This window comes from Ochotona curzoniae, unplaced genomic scaffold, assembly GCF_017591425.1.
Source record: "Ochotona curzoniae isolate NIBS_2020 unplaced genomic scaffold, NIBS_Ocur_1.0 contig_517, whole genome shotgun sequence".
Taxonomy (NCBI): Eukaryota; Metazoa; Chordata; class Mammalia; order Lagomorpha; family Ochotonidae; genus Ochotona; species Ochotona curzoniae.
Window position 1 is genome coordinate 6,051,945 of NW_024466454.1, and position 14,546 is coordinate 6,066,490.

General features: G+C 52.3%; 1 protein-coding gene across 11 annotated transcripts in view; it reads right to left on the reverse strand.

Annotated features, from left to right (window-relative positions):
* Nucleotides 1-14,546, reverse strand: part of AMPD3 (adenosine monophosphate deaminase 3) — a 43,717-nt gene that overhangs the window by 16,701 nt on the left and 12,470 nt on the right. For 6 of the 11 annotated variants that reach the window (XM_040989125.1, XM_040989128.1, XM_040989129.1 and 3 more), the window contains 3 exons: nt 5,197-5,401; nt 3,458-3,620; nt 722-941 (listed from right to left, as the gene is read on the reverse strand). In XM_040989125.1, coding sequence (XP_040845059.1) covers nt 722-941; nt 3,458-3,620; nt 5,197-5,401 — 588 coding nt within the window. Of the gene's footprint in view, nt 1-721; nt 942-3,457; nt 3,621-5,196; nt 5,402-9,952; nt 10,189-10,209; nt 10,324-10,521; nt 10,660-10,842; nt 10,962-14,546 lie in introns of those variants that run through there. The other 5 variants (XM_040989130.1, XM_040989134.1, XM_040989132.1 and 2 more) reach the window with 5 other exon arrangements.

Below are 14,546 nucleotides of genomic sequence, written 5' to 3' on the forward strand. Positions count from 1 at the left end.
GTGAGTATAATCCTCCATGCCACCCTACTCCTTCGTGCCCTCAGACACATAGAAGCTCCCTCTGCAGCCTGGTATTTGGATGTTCACATGGGTGCCACTGACCCTTCAATGGAGCCTGGCACCAAAGTGCAGCCCAGGGGCATCTCTAGGCAGGCAGCGAGCCCAGAAGGCATCTCCCTGGCCAGTTTCTTGCCCCAGGCATGACACAAACCCTGGCAAGGACAGCCAAGGACAGCACCCCAAAACAGCTCCTTCCTCTCCCACATCTCAGTTCCCCCTTGGCCCTCTAGTGGTGACAGCATTGCACCATGCCCAGTCAAAACCCAAGGACAGCAGCCAGCAAGCAGGTTCCCAGCCTGACTGTACCCTTTCCTGAGGGCCAAACTCAGTCAGGTCATCTCCAGTGGAGCCTCCAAGTGTCTGAGGCCACAGCACATGTCCCAGGCACCCTGCAGGGCCTTCACTCCTCCACTGTCTACAGCTGTGCCTGGGGTGTCATTCCCCCTGGAGGAGGGGCCACTGGTGTACATGGCAGGGACAGACAGGAAGTGCCTGTCCTGGAAGGTGCCAAGAAGAAAATTTATGCAGAAATAAAGTGCTGCAGAAAGAGGAAATCCCGCTGTAGGGGAACATGGGGGCGACCCCTGTCAGCCTGTCCCAGTTCTGTCCCCTAGAACCAGCACCCATGCAAAGGCAGGCAGACTCAGGGAGGCAGGCTCACGTGGGGCCATCGGTGATGAGAGCCAGGATGTGGCTCATGTCCACCGTGTAGGTCTCCAGGTCGGGGTAGGGCAGGCTGTGCGGCTCCTGGCGCTCCAGCATCTTCTTGTCATCATACACGAACAGGATGCCCGCCTGCATGCGGACCAAGTAGCCCAGGTTGGGGGGTGCGTCATCCAGGCAGTAAGGGTCCTCCTGGGGCAGTGGGGGAGGGTGAAAGTCTGCAAAACAAGATCAGGTGATGGCCAAGCACTCCCAAGTCCCATTCTGGGTGAAGCCTGCCCTGACCACACTATCTAAAAGCTAACCACACCCACCTGTCCCTACATTGCATATACCCTTCCCTGCTTTACTGCGTCTCCTCAGCACTGACATCTTTTTTTTTTTTTAAAGATGTATATATATTTGAAAGGCATAGTTACAGAGAGAAAGAGAAATAGAGTGAGATCTTCTAACCATTGGTCCACTCCCCAAATGGCTACAACAGCCAGGGCTGGACCAGGCTGAAGCCAGGAACCCGGAACTCCATCGAGGTCTCCAAGGGGTCCAGCACCCGGATCGCCTTCCACTGCCCTCCCAGGTGCATTAGCAGGAGCTGAATCAGAAGTGGAGCAGCTGGGACTCAAACCTGCACCCATGTGAAATGCCAGCATGGCAGCATGGCAGGCAGCAGCTTAATCCGCATAATACTTCAAAAAGGTCATAGAAAAGGGAGTTAAAGCACAAGTTTATTCTGATGTAAAAAATTTTAAATCCACATAAACAAGGACTCAAAAAATCTGAGAAACACATATTATGGAAAATCAAGGTACATGGATTTAAAAATATCTTTGCACCAAATTAAATGTGTCTTTTAATTCCACTTTCCCACAAATGTTTGAAACGCCGTGGTGTATCTATTCACAGACTAAGAACTCTGACGTAGGCATGCTTGGATCCATGTTGTTTAATGCTGGGACCCGACCATCCAAGATAGTCCTTGACACATGGCTAGCACTTGGACAATTTTTAAGAATTTAACTTAATTGGGCTTCAGCGTCCTCGGTACTCCTGGGATCCCAGGAATGTTCAAGGTGGGGTGGTTACTGTGTCTCCTCCTAGCAAGAGACAGCAGCACCCGTGATGGGCCAGTGTCCCTCCTGAACATGGGTCAGCTAGAAGCCAGCCCTCCTCCAGAAAGGAGCATGGGTGGGGAACTTGCCTTCTGCAGAGCTGCAAATACCAACTACAGAATCACCTGCTCCCCAGAGCTGTGGGTTGAGTCGGCCCATGGAAGAAAGAAGACTCCCCTTTGCTATTCCCCAACTGAGAGATTTGGAGCAAATCTCTTGGGACATACCCACTGTAAGCTGAAGGGCATTCATATGCTCAATACTCTCACAGTGAGTAGTGAGTTTTCCTGACCATCTCTTGGCCATCTCTGCCTCCAACCAAGCAGTGGGTGGGTGCGACAAAACCATAACCTGTGGGTTTCAGCCCCCTGCAGCTCATATCAGCTGCCTAACAGTCAGGCTCCCTAGCAACAAGAGCTGACCCACCTGGTCCCCACAAGTGCACAAGAAAAGTCAAAGCTGATATGAGGAATCACACAAGTAAAACAGGCCTGGAGCCAGATGCCCATCACCAGTCATGGCTGCAGCCAGCTCAGGAGAGCCTGCAGCACACCAGAGGTGCAGGTGGTGGTTATGGCAATGGCCCAGGTGAAGCCACAGGTTGTGCCCTTGGAAGCTGCTCTACCACACCCCCTGTACCTTGGCACACACACTCACACCTAAGACTCCCCAGAAGTACTGGGACTCCTGGAAGGTACATATCCAACAAGGACCGATGGGATCCTTGCCCATGTGGGACTTAACTGGCACCTCAGGGGTAATACATAACTCAAGGAAGCCAAAGACAGGGGACTACCTTGGGGCTGCCGATACCAGCCAGGAAAGTCAGAGTCCCAGGCACTGGTGCAAACTCTCAGGTCCTCATCAGGTGCCCACCCTGACTTGCCCTCATGTAAGCTTTAACTCAGAGCCCCCACTGCCCTGAGATCCTCCACTGGCCAGACATACCCCAAAGGAAGTCTGCCTGCCCCTCCAATCTCTACTTCCTTGAACTCTGCAACACAAATAAACAGAGCTGCTCTTGATTGAGCCCCAGTTGACACAGACTGGTACTGTGGGCTCCCCATGCCACAGTAGGTAAAGTGACTCTGGTATTCCATATGGAAGCAAGTTCAATTCCTGGTTGCTTCCTTCCAATCCACTTAATTCACCTGGAAAATCAATGGAAGATGACCCAAGTGCTTGGGCCCCTGCACCCACATGAGAGACTCAGAAGCTCCTGTTTCCCAGCTCCAGCCATTGTAGTCATCTGGAGAGTGAACTAGTGCATGGAAGATTAATCTCTCTCCATATACATATATGACTTTGCCTTTCCAATAAATAAGTCTTTACAAAATATACAGGAAGAGGGAGACATTTCATCAGAGCCAGCAAGGGCTTCCAAGACTTCCTTCTTTGCACTTCAGCTTCCACACAAGTAGTTTTAGGAAAAAAGGCAGCGGAGGAGGATTGCCAGAGCCCATGATGAACACAGGTGGCCTTTGAGGCCATCTGGGGAATAAACTAGCAGATGGAATATTTATTTCTGTCTCTCCTCTCTAATTCCGCTTTTCCAATAAAATCAAGAGAAACACATGTAGCCAGTTGCAAGCCCTCACCAACTCTTGGGGACCCTTCCTCTGTACCTGGGAGGCCATCTTCAGGTGGGGGGACATCAGCCCGCCGATGGCCCAGGTACTGGGCTGTGGTCCGTGGGAAGCGATGGTAGGCCAGTCGTGCGTACTTCTCCCGGATCATCAGAGCCTTGGCCAGGCTCTTGGCAGCCTGCTCGTAGTCCTCCACGGTGATCTGCAGTGGGGCGCAGAGAAGACATCACCTGAGACTCCCTTTCTTAGAAAGCCTTCCTTGCAAGGTTGGCTCCTGGTTGGCATCCAGGACCCAGGTTTCTAGAGGGTGTGCACCATTCCCTAACTAAGAGTGGTCACTGTGTCTCAACTGCTTGTCTGGACAATACAGTTAGTGATGGACAGCTGCCTTCCCTCTGGCCATCCGGAATCTGGGGATGTGCTGTGCACTATAGAGTATGGATACCGAGTCTCTACCGAGCTTCCCTGGCAGACACCACTGCCCGTGTGCTGGTTACTGCCCTGGGAATGGACCTGCAGAAGCCCACACCAGGTGTCTTTCACCAGGGATCTCTTCCCTTACTTTCTTTCACTGTCATCAATCACAGTCACAAGCTAAGTCCTGGGAGTCCTCTTAGCAGATCACCAAGCTTGGGGGTGGCTTTGGGGACCTCCCTCCCATCCCCCGCCCAGAGGAGATAAAGTGGAGCTGAGTCCTCATACCCAGACACTGGCTCCACCTGCTGCTGATGGAACCACAAGCCCACTGCTGCACCTGGCATGGGCAGAATACAGCCTGAATCCTGTCCTTTCAGTTGAGAACACTCACAGACCCTCAGATATAAAAAACAACAAAAATTTAAAAACTGTATGTAGGAGCTGGTATTGTGATGTAGCCAGTTTAGCCACCATCTGCGATGTTGGCATCCTGTATGGGCACTGGTTCAAGTCCCAGCTGCCTCACTCCTCACCCAGAGAATGCACCTGGGAAAACAGCAGATCACTCTAATGTGAAAGACCTGGATGGAGTTTCAGGCTTCTAAGGCTAGGACAGCTCAGCCCCAGCAACCATTACAGTCATTTGGAAAGTGAACCAGCAGATGAAAGAGCTCTCTTTCTGTCCTGCTCTAACTCTGCCTTTCAAGTAAATAAATAAAAAAGAAAAGAAACCTATGCATTTTAAAAGGACAGAGTAACAGGACTATGGAAGGCCTGAGTAGTGAGTTAAGTACCAGGAGACAGAGCCCAACTTCATGCTGGCAACCAGTGACCTGAATGCAGAAGCAACACAAATGCTTTTACCCATCAGGTAAAACGAACATTATTTCCAGATCACCATGACTTTGCATAGGCTAGGCTCCTCCAGAGTCTGAGTCCCCAGTTGAGGGTTCCAACAGTGTGCAGGAAGAGCTAAGTCAGCAATAACCAACTTCACACAAAACACCGGATCCCATGACTTCTAATCCACTACACTTGTGGGAACTCCAATGGACCCCAACTGGCACCTTTCTCAATGGGCGACAGGGACATCCTCTGGATGTAAAGAACATATGGGAAGCTTATGGGGCCATGGTCAGCGTGCCACCCTGCTGCTCTGAGCCCTGTGCATGAGCATGTGGCAGTCGCCTGGATATACCCATACCCACTACCTCCGCCAGGAGCCTCCTTCCTCTCCATTCACTACACTTCCTCTCCACCACTGCCCAGACTCTCACAGATGGGCCAAGCTTTGGAGGATAGCCCAAGGGTCTGGGATACCTGCACACAGGCTCCCGCCCACCCACCTCCAGGTACCTTACCCCGGCACAGTAATCTCCGCTGATGGTGACCCGCTGGTACTCAGGCATGGCATAGGGCACTGGTGCAGGCTGGGAAACAGCTCCAGAGACCACAGGGGTTGCAGGAGACATGGCTGGACTGGCTGTTGGTGGGGCCTTCCAATCTTGTTGTGTTGGCATTTGCAGAGACAGGGACTGGGATCGAATCATCTTGAAGCTTTTCTTTCTAAGAGCCAAGCACAAGGGAAAGTGGGAAACATCAGTATCTCATTCAGCCAAGTGATGAGGAGTCTGTTAGGCCCAGGGCAGGAGGACTTTGCTACAATTAATTCCCAGGACTAGCCCAGCTGACAGGAAGCTCCTAACTGTTGACACCTTCCTGAGACAGAAGTCTGTGCAGGTGACACTGCAGGGCCACGGAAACACACATTATACCTGCAGCCATTGCAAACAGTTGTGGGCTACATGTGCCAATGCCACAGGAGATGAGCAGCCCACACCACAGGACCTCTCAATACCACAGGGCATGACAGATGCGCAGGACATTAGCCAGGCTTCTCACAGTGTAGGCAGCATGCCACCTTCAGTTAGCCCAAGCTCTAAGTCCCAACATATGGACAAATTCAGGAAAGGATCTGGACAGAACTGAGATCTTCACAGAAGGAGAAATGTGGGGCACCGGGACAGGCTCAAGCGGTCCAGCCTCACTGCTTTTTGGTTTTGTTTTATTTCAGAGGCAGGCAGAGTTCCCATCCACTGATTCACTCTTCTATGCCTGCCATGACCAAGGTGAGGCCAGGCCAGAGCTGGGAGCTAAGAACTTAATCCACATCTGCCACGTGAGCAATAGAAACCAGTCCTTAGAGCCTTCTTCCTAGGGTCCACATTAGCAGGATTGTTAGCTGGAAACACATACCTGATCCAGATATTCTAACCATTAAGCCAAAGGCCCACCCCTCCTTATTGCATGGGTATCGGGGGCCTGGGATGGAAACAGGGCTTGCATCAAGTCACCCAGCAAGATGGATGCTCCACACAGCCACTTGCCTCATTCCTCCTTCCCAAGAATGACATTGGCCATCCTAGTCCCTGCTACTGCAGCAGGCACAGGGCTGTCTTTGCAATGGGAATGGAATTTCAGCACTGTCTGGACCGGTCACTTAGGCACCAAAACATGACTTCACTAGCTCCTGCACACGAAATTGTTTTAAAATGCTGCAAGCTCATGCACATTCACAAGGCAAGGCTCATTTGTGATGACTCTGCCATCCTCATGAACTCATCCCAAGCCCTGGAATCTCTAGGGCGGGAATGAGTCAGTAGTCAGTAGTGCCGGCTTTATGTGGCCTCTCCCCAGCCTCCAGGGAATCCCAGGTTCCCTGCACTGCCACCTCACAGAGGCCAGCGCCAGAAACAAACTGTTCGCCTGTCCCACTTTCTGCCATAGGGGCCCTGCACTCTCCTAGTGCTTGCCACCCAACAGCACAGTCACCAGCAAAGGACTCAGTGGTAACTGTGACGCCCGCACACCCACCCCCAGCCAAGGGATACCCTCCTCCTCTCCAGGCACTGGTAACACCTCCAGGATGTAGAAAAACTGCTTGAACCCCAAAAGGGCCTGGAGGATCTCCTGAAGTAGCTGTCTTCTCCCCAGTACTTGGCTGGGTTCACTCACTGTCAAACCTCCAGGAACCAGTTCCCCTCCTTGCCACTTGCCATGCTGCTCTGTGTCTTACCTGCCCACCTTGATTTATCTCCTTTCACAACTGGAAGATGAAGGTGGTGCCTTTTCAAGGATTGACCCTTGACGCTGGGGTTATGGCACAGCAAGTTAAGCGTCCATCTATATGGACACCAATTTAAGTCCCAGCCACTTTTTTCTTTCTTTTTTTTTTTTTTAATTATATCCCTGGCAATCTTTACATAGTTAATTAGGGTAAAAAGATTCAAGGGCTACAGAAAAATGGGTAAGACTATTAGTTTCATATTGTTTCCTTCATATATCTGAGGTAAAGGGGGATTTTAAGGAAGAAGTCCCAGCCAGTCTCCCACCCCAGTTCCCTTATATGGAGCATGCTCCGAGGGTCTTGCTAGTTCAACAGTTATGAATTGTTGCCAATCCAAGCTCGATGAAGTCACTGAAGATTCCTGTATGTACTAGCAAGTACAGGGCCCGGCACAGTCCATTGCCCCGATCAGCTGGTGATTGCAATTGCTAGGTTGGCTCCGTTTCCAGCCCCGACTTTCACTGGAACCAATGGATGTTGCAGTCCAGCCTGATTCTGCCCAGCACACACTCGGTCCTCACATAAACCAGTGGGAGCTGCAGCCTAGTCGGAGCAACCCACAATAACCTCCATCAGGCCCACCCTCCTACCCTGGTTTGCCAGTATGTGTAGCAGACTAGTCCAGTAAGTCCCACATCGCATTTGACTCTCATACATGTCAATGGGCATTGAAGCTTAGTTCAACCCAACCAGCCCAACTATCCAACCCTCACGGATGTTGTTGAGTGCCTCTCTGTCTAGCCACCCCAGCCCCTGTCCTAGTTTTCGTGCCCTTCCGTGGCAGTGGTAACCCAAGAGGGAGGAGCCCACTATTTCCCTCCAAGGCCTCTCTCATTCCCGGATTATGCATTCTTCAGGTGGTTCTGTGGTTTGACTTGACAGAATTAGCCCCCAGTGCCAGCTTCTGTTGCAGTTAGGCTCAAACAACCCTAACCCACTCTAATTGTAGTTTCCACCAGCAGGAACAATCAGCCCAGCCTGGCTTTTCCCTAATCTAGCCCATATGAGGCCCACAGGTGTTGTAGCCCTGCCTAGTCTGGTCTGCCCCCATCCCAGCTCATGCTCTCCAGTGAGAGTAGCTGTCCGGCAAGGGAACCGCCCCCCATATACTCCCTGCTGGCTCCACCCCCTCCTTTCTGGTTCGGCGCTGTGGTCACACCCAGTACAGGCAACCTCACCTTGGCATTCTGTTATTGTGCACTGGTTTTTGTCATATACGAACCTGGCCTGACCCATACTCTGTTCTGGTGCTTGGATTTCCCAGTGGATGACGTGAACTGATTCAGCCTGGTCTGCCCCTGACTCATGCCAAATGTATGCCAGTGGGAAACTTCCCATGGCCTGTTCTGGGCTGTTTCCTATCATGCTTCTTGCGCTTACCTGCCGGGTCTGTGTCCTGCCAGAGGAGCTGCCCAGGCTCCTCCATCAGAACCTCTCCTAACGCCAGATTTCACGCATACCATGGGTCCATGAGCCAGCCCTACTCAGTCCACCTCCTGCACTTGCAGGAACAGTGGTTTTTTTCCTGGCTGGCCTTCAACCCAAACTGGTCCTTGCTGTTGGATGTTTCAGCCCAGCCACGCCTCATCCTTACCCACATACAGCTCATACATGGCTCAGTAGGGGTTGAGACTCAGCCTAGTCCGTCCCACATCTACCCTGGTCCTCTAGAACACCAGAGGGTGTTGGAGTCTGGCCCGGCTTGGTGCATCCAATCCCAGTCCACACTTGCGTCAAGGGAGACTACAACCATATCCTTATCAGAACGCAGCCCCAATTCCAGCCCACATGCCCCTTGGTGGGGACCTCAATCCAGCTATGGTATCCCCTAGCGCCCCAACTGGGCCTGTTCCCAGCCATAGATCATGCGCATGCCAGTGGTTGCTCTGACTCAGCTTGGCTCAGCCCCTCACCTGTTGCGACCCCTGCCTTAGACACTGTGGCTTAGCATCCCTGGCTCATGCAGACCAGTAGGTGCAAGAGCCTAGCTCGGCATGACCTGTGCCTCATGCTGGTTTCTATTTTTACTTATGGGCTAAGATTTGCTCAGTCCTGCCCGGTCTACCCTGTTCCATTACCAATTCACACATTGGCCAGCCATTAGAGATACTTTGCCCAGCTTGTCCGACCCCCAGGTCTGGACCACATGTTCCCCAGCAGGAGCTATGACCCACCAGGGGAGTTTCCCAAGTTCCTCCACTTGATCCACTCCAGACCCAGTTCTCATACATGCCATTGGGTTTTAGGCCAGTGCCCGGTGTAGTCTGGCCTTCCATTTGGCCTTGCATGAGCTGGTGAATGTTGCAGTCCAGCCCACCCCACACCCTATTCAGGACGCACATTTGGGTGCTGCTGCCTTGACCAGTCCAGACTGTTGTCAATTCCTTAACCTGTGATTGATGGCAGGCTCCTTGGTCATACCTAGCCTAGTCCATCACCACCCCATCTCTTGAACTAACCCGTGGGGCTAGAATTTCCACAGGCTTTGGCCCACACATCCCCCACAGAATATAACCTCGGAAATGGTTCTCTCGTGTGCTAGTTAATGTCATGTCCCTGTCTAATGAGACCCATCTCCTGACTCACCATCATGTCAGGTAATAGGATATGCTCCTGCTAGACAAGTCTTAGGTTTTACGTGGACCAGTGTTTGGTGGTCCGCATTGTTCAGTGATTACATGTTCTTCAAAGGAAAATTTACTCTGCCATTGGGAATCTATAGGATTAATTCACATCCCAGAAGCACAGTGGGTTCAACATGGAGCTACATAAGCAGTGATTCAAAGAACCAAAATCCCAGAGCTCGTGTGCATGCAGTGGCATGGAGACGTCCCAGCCTAAGACCCACCAGCACCCAACAGACTGCCAGAAGTTCCAGCCCCCGGCCCAAGGTCGCACCCTTCCCCAATCCCATTCCCCACCCAATGACGGTGGCAGGTGGGCCCTGTGCCTGCCTGGGCCCCCAAAACACCCCCCCTCAGTGTACTCACCCTGAAGGTAGCAGCCCCTGTAGCCTAGGCAGTCCTGGGGGCAGCTCACTATGTGCACGTAGTGGCTGGAGTCAGGGATCTGAGCATGAAGACGTCCTAGCCTGAGACCCACCTGCAGCTGGTAGGCTGCCAGAAGTCTCAGCCCATAGGCCCAAGGTTGCGCCCCTCCCCAATCCCATCACCTGGCCCAATGACTGTAGCGGGTGGGCCCTGTGCCCGCCCAGGCCCCTGAGGCCCCTCCCCTTCAGTGTACTCACCCCAAACAGAGCAGCCTCTGGAGGACAGGCCCGAGGACAGGCCCGGGGACAGCTCACCACATGCATTTGGTGCCTGGAGTCAGGGATCTGAGCATGGAGACGTCCCAGCCTAAGACCCACCAGCAGCCAGTAGGTTGCTGGAATTCTCAGCCCCCAGGCCCAAGGTCGCACCCCTCCCCAATCCCATCCACCCACCCAATGATGGTGGCAGGTGGGCCCTGTTCCTGCCCGGGTCCCCAAGACACTGCACTCAGTGTACTCACCCCTAAGGGAGCAGACCCTGGAGCCCAGGCAGGCCTGGGGACAGCTTACCACGAGCACAAGGTGGCTGGAGTCAGGGATCTGAGCATGGAGATGTCCCGGCCTGAGACCCACCAACAGTCAACAGGCTGTGGGAAGTCTCAGCCCCCGAGTTCTAGCCACTTCTAATCCAGCTTGCTGCTGATGCACCTGGGAAAGCAGCAGAGGATGGCTCACATGCTTGGGCACCTGCCAATCCCACAGAACAAAGCTCCTTGCTCCTGGCTTTGGCCTGGCCTGGCCATGGCGGCCATCTAGAGAGTGAGCTAGCAGATGGAAGATCTTTCTGTCTCTAAATGGTTTTTAAAAAATGAAAACAAAAATAGAGCTGACCTTTGCTCTGCAGCTGGTCCTGTATACCAGACCCTCTGTACTACTTCAGGAAACTCAACCGGAACACAGGAAGCCCCCAGCCTGCCACTGGTCATGTAGAGCTGAGCCAAGCTTCCTGCCTGCAAGCAAGATGCCAACACATGCAGTCAACCACCCCTCAGAGGCAGATTCACCTCAGGCATTTTTTGGACATTCACGTCTGGAGGAAGAGCCGTTATTCTGGGCTCTCTCTCATATCCTGCCATGCTCAGCTGGGTCTCATAAGTCCTGGGCCTCCATGTCACTCATGCCTGTCAAGATGCTGCCTGTAATCTCTGTGCCAACCTCATCCCCACATGTGTCGGCCAATGCTGAGGTCTGGGTGGTCCTACAAGGAGATGCAACAAGTAGCCTCCAAGGTGAGCAACGGGTAATAAGAGTAAAAGCGCGCACACACAAAGCTGGAAAGCTTGCTGAACCAAAAGCCCACCAGGCTTATCCCAGGAATGTTCATATTCTTCTGCCCCAGTGAAAAGGCCAGTGCCACTGGCTTCTGCTGGCTCCTTGTATTATGACTATGACCTCGATCTTCCATGAGTTTTAATTTGTCACATATGATGACCCTTGGGCTGGGAGATTGGACTTGGCAGGTAAAGGAATAGGTTTAATAACAGATGGTTTAATAACCAATCCCTAGGCCCATCACCTTGGACAAGATCTTGGCCTGAAGCTAACCACTCAGAAAGTTGGTCATGCTGAATGGAGCTCAAGCAGGAACCCTGTTTTTGTTGCTGCATAACAAAATACCACCAACTTGGTGGCTTAAAACAACATACCCTTATATTAACTCAAAGCTCTGTAAGGGAGAGATTTGGGTGGCCTTGGCTGAGCTCTTTTAGCTTAAGGTCTTAAAAGGCCAAAACCAAGATGTTGGCCACACCACGCTCTCAACTGAAGACTCTGGGAAAGAATTCACTTCCAAGCTCATTCAAACTATTGGCAGGATTCAGTCCCAAGTGGCTGCAAGAATGAGGTCCCAGTTCCTTGCAGGTGGTGGGTCAGGGGTGGCTTTCAGTTGCAACAAACAGCACTCTGACCCTTTCTGGTCCTTGTATGTAGCCCCTCCATCATCAACACCACAGGCAGCCTGCAGTCTCCACAGCTTCCCCTCTTCCTAGCAACCCAAGGCAGCTTTCTGTCTGGAAGGGCTTGTGTGATTGGAACAGTCCTATCCCTGGCCTTCTATCCTCAGGATCACTGTGTCGTACTCCATCTGATGTTCATAGAAATTCTCTCTCATCTGTCTACGGCCATACCACCCTGAATGTGCCTGACCTCGGAAGCTAAGCAGGGTCAGGCCTGGTTAGTACTTGGATGGGAGAAATTCTCATCATATTACACAGTTATCTTTCGAAAGTGAGACACACAGAGAGTTCTTCCATCTATGGATTTACACCTCAAATGCCACAACGGCCAGGAGGAACTGGCTCAAGCTGAAACCAGGAGTTCAGAGCTCCAGCCAGGTCTTCCACATGGGTGACAGGGGCCCAGATACTCACTCTGTCCCCTTCTGCCTCCCAGATATACACTAGCAGGAAGCTGGAACCTGAAGCAGAGCTGGGCCTCCAGTCAGCTGTGGACTTCCCAAGTGGGTCTTCACTATTCCAACACCTGCTCCTGGAGGCCACCTGAACAGCTCTGACATAGGTCCATACCTCATATCTACTCTCTGAAACCAGCCAACAGAGGTGGAAAGTGGCAGCACATGACATACAGTATGACGATGTGCACCCACACATGAACGTTCACACGTGTCACAGCAATGCAACAAGGATACATGAAGAACCACCATACATCTACCTAAATCACAGCACCACAGGCCTAAGCAGGAAAGACTTGAAAGGTCATGCATCCCGGCCTCTCCCTGCGGTAGCCTTTCCTTGACACCTCCACCACCAGGGAGTGCACTACATTCCTGAATCAGCAGTCAGTCACTCCTTCAATAAACATTTACTAAGCATGTTCTCTGGGCTGGGCTACAGCTAGACACACAAACACACATTGGAACAAAACAAGATCTGCTGTCACTGTTAGAAAGCACTCCTTTGTGATGGACCAAGATCTGTCTGTTCACAGTGCCACTTGTCACACCTCGTGCTGGCCCATGGGGCACGGGGAAGTTAGCTCACTGTGCTACAGCTGGCTTACCCCTCCTTCCCCCACCACAAACACCTGGCAGAACCACAGCCCTGTCAGGGAGTTGAGAGGGCAGGGGTATGAGGTCATGAGCTCCAGGCCACACTAAGAGCCTAAGAACCTAGGGGGCAGCACTGTCATCTCTAGGATAGGTGGTGACCTGGTCACAGTGCCCTTCTTACTGACCAGGACCTCAAGAGAAGTGAGCGATGTAACCATCCAGGTTATTATTACAACACCTCGTCTAGCACCTGTCAGCACCCTCACCTGCTCTACCACTGTCCCACCATCCACGGTGTCACCACCTACTCCACGTTCCCCAGCCCTTCCTGCCATGAGAACAGGCAGTGCTTGGCTGAGCCCTCTTTGGGACAGCCCCCAGCATCTCCCAGGATCTCTGAAGCCTATAGGGGTGGCAGCAAAAGGCACCAAGGCAAGCCTCTCCAGACTCGTGCCCACAGAAGTACCCAACTCAACTGCCAGGCTGTGGGGGTAGAGGGCTAGGTAAAAAACAGCCCCAGACTCCAGGGATTGCATCTGAATGACAGCAGGACTCAGATAGACCTACAGGTTGCTGTTATAACCATGTTGTGGCAGGAGTAATGAAATGCCCAGATATTCTGGGATCCCAGAGGAGATGCCTAATCCCCACTGGGGATGGCAGCATTCGGGACAGGGTGGGAGGGGTCATTTCACACGGAGAGGTTTGTTCCTCTCCCACATACACACATACACACATGCATACATACACATGCACACACACTGAGCTCACGCTGCTATTGCCTCCCCCTCCAACGGCAAGGATTGCCGTGCAGGAGTCATAAACCAGTGTGGGAGCTCAGCCAACAGTGCAGGGGGGCAGACCCACTCCACTGTCATGGGCTGTTCTGCTCCTGAGGTCCATAGCACCACTGCTAACTCCCCCGGCACCTACACTCCTCATCAGTGACTGTGACCGACAGCAGAGGTCCCAGCCCCAGTGGCAAGCTGGGAACTGCTGACGGTGCTATAGGCTCCCTGATGGGCGGCGTGAAAGGGGTCTGCAGAGAGCCTGGGAGTTAACACAGAGACACTACCCACTGCACGCAGGCCTGCTGACCAGCAGCCTGCCAGGCAGGTGTGACTCTGATGCCCAAATCTTTGGAGTCGGAGGGTCAAGTATAAAGACAACTCCACCATGCCCCCTCTTCTGCCACTCTCCCATGACCTGCTGCCTTCTCCCTCTTCTACTTGGCTCCGGGCCCAGGATGATCTCCATTTCTCTCCCTTTCCATTTCCTTCTCAGTTCTATAAGACCCCAGAGGTCAAGGTGAAGTACAGTCCTCACTGCCTTTTAAAGCGCTGCAGTCTCTTTTTAACTTTAAAAGTAGGTAAATTGGCAATTACAAATAAAGCTCCTTTGCCAAAGGCCCCGAGTTAGAATAAAATATTGCCTGACTGTGATTTAAAGAGATTCAAAAATAAATGATTTAGTAACACTTTGGCTGGATCTGTTTGTCGATTTTACTGAAAACATTCTCTGGGAAAAG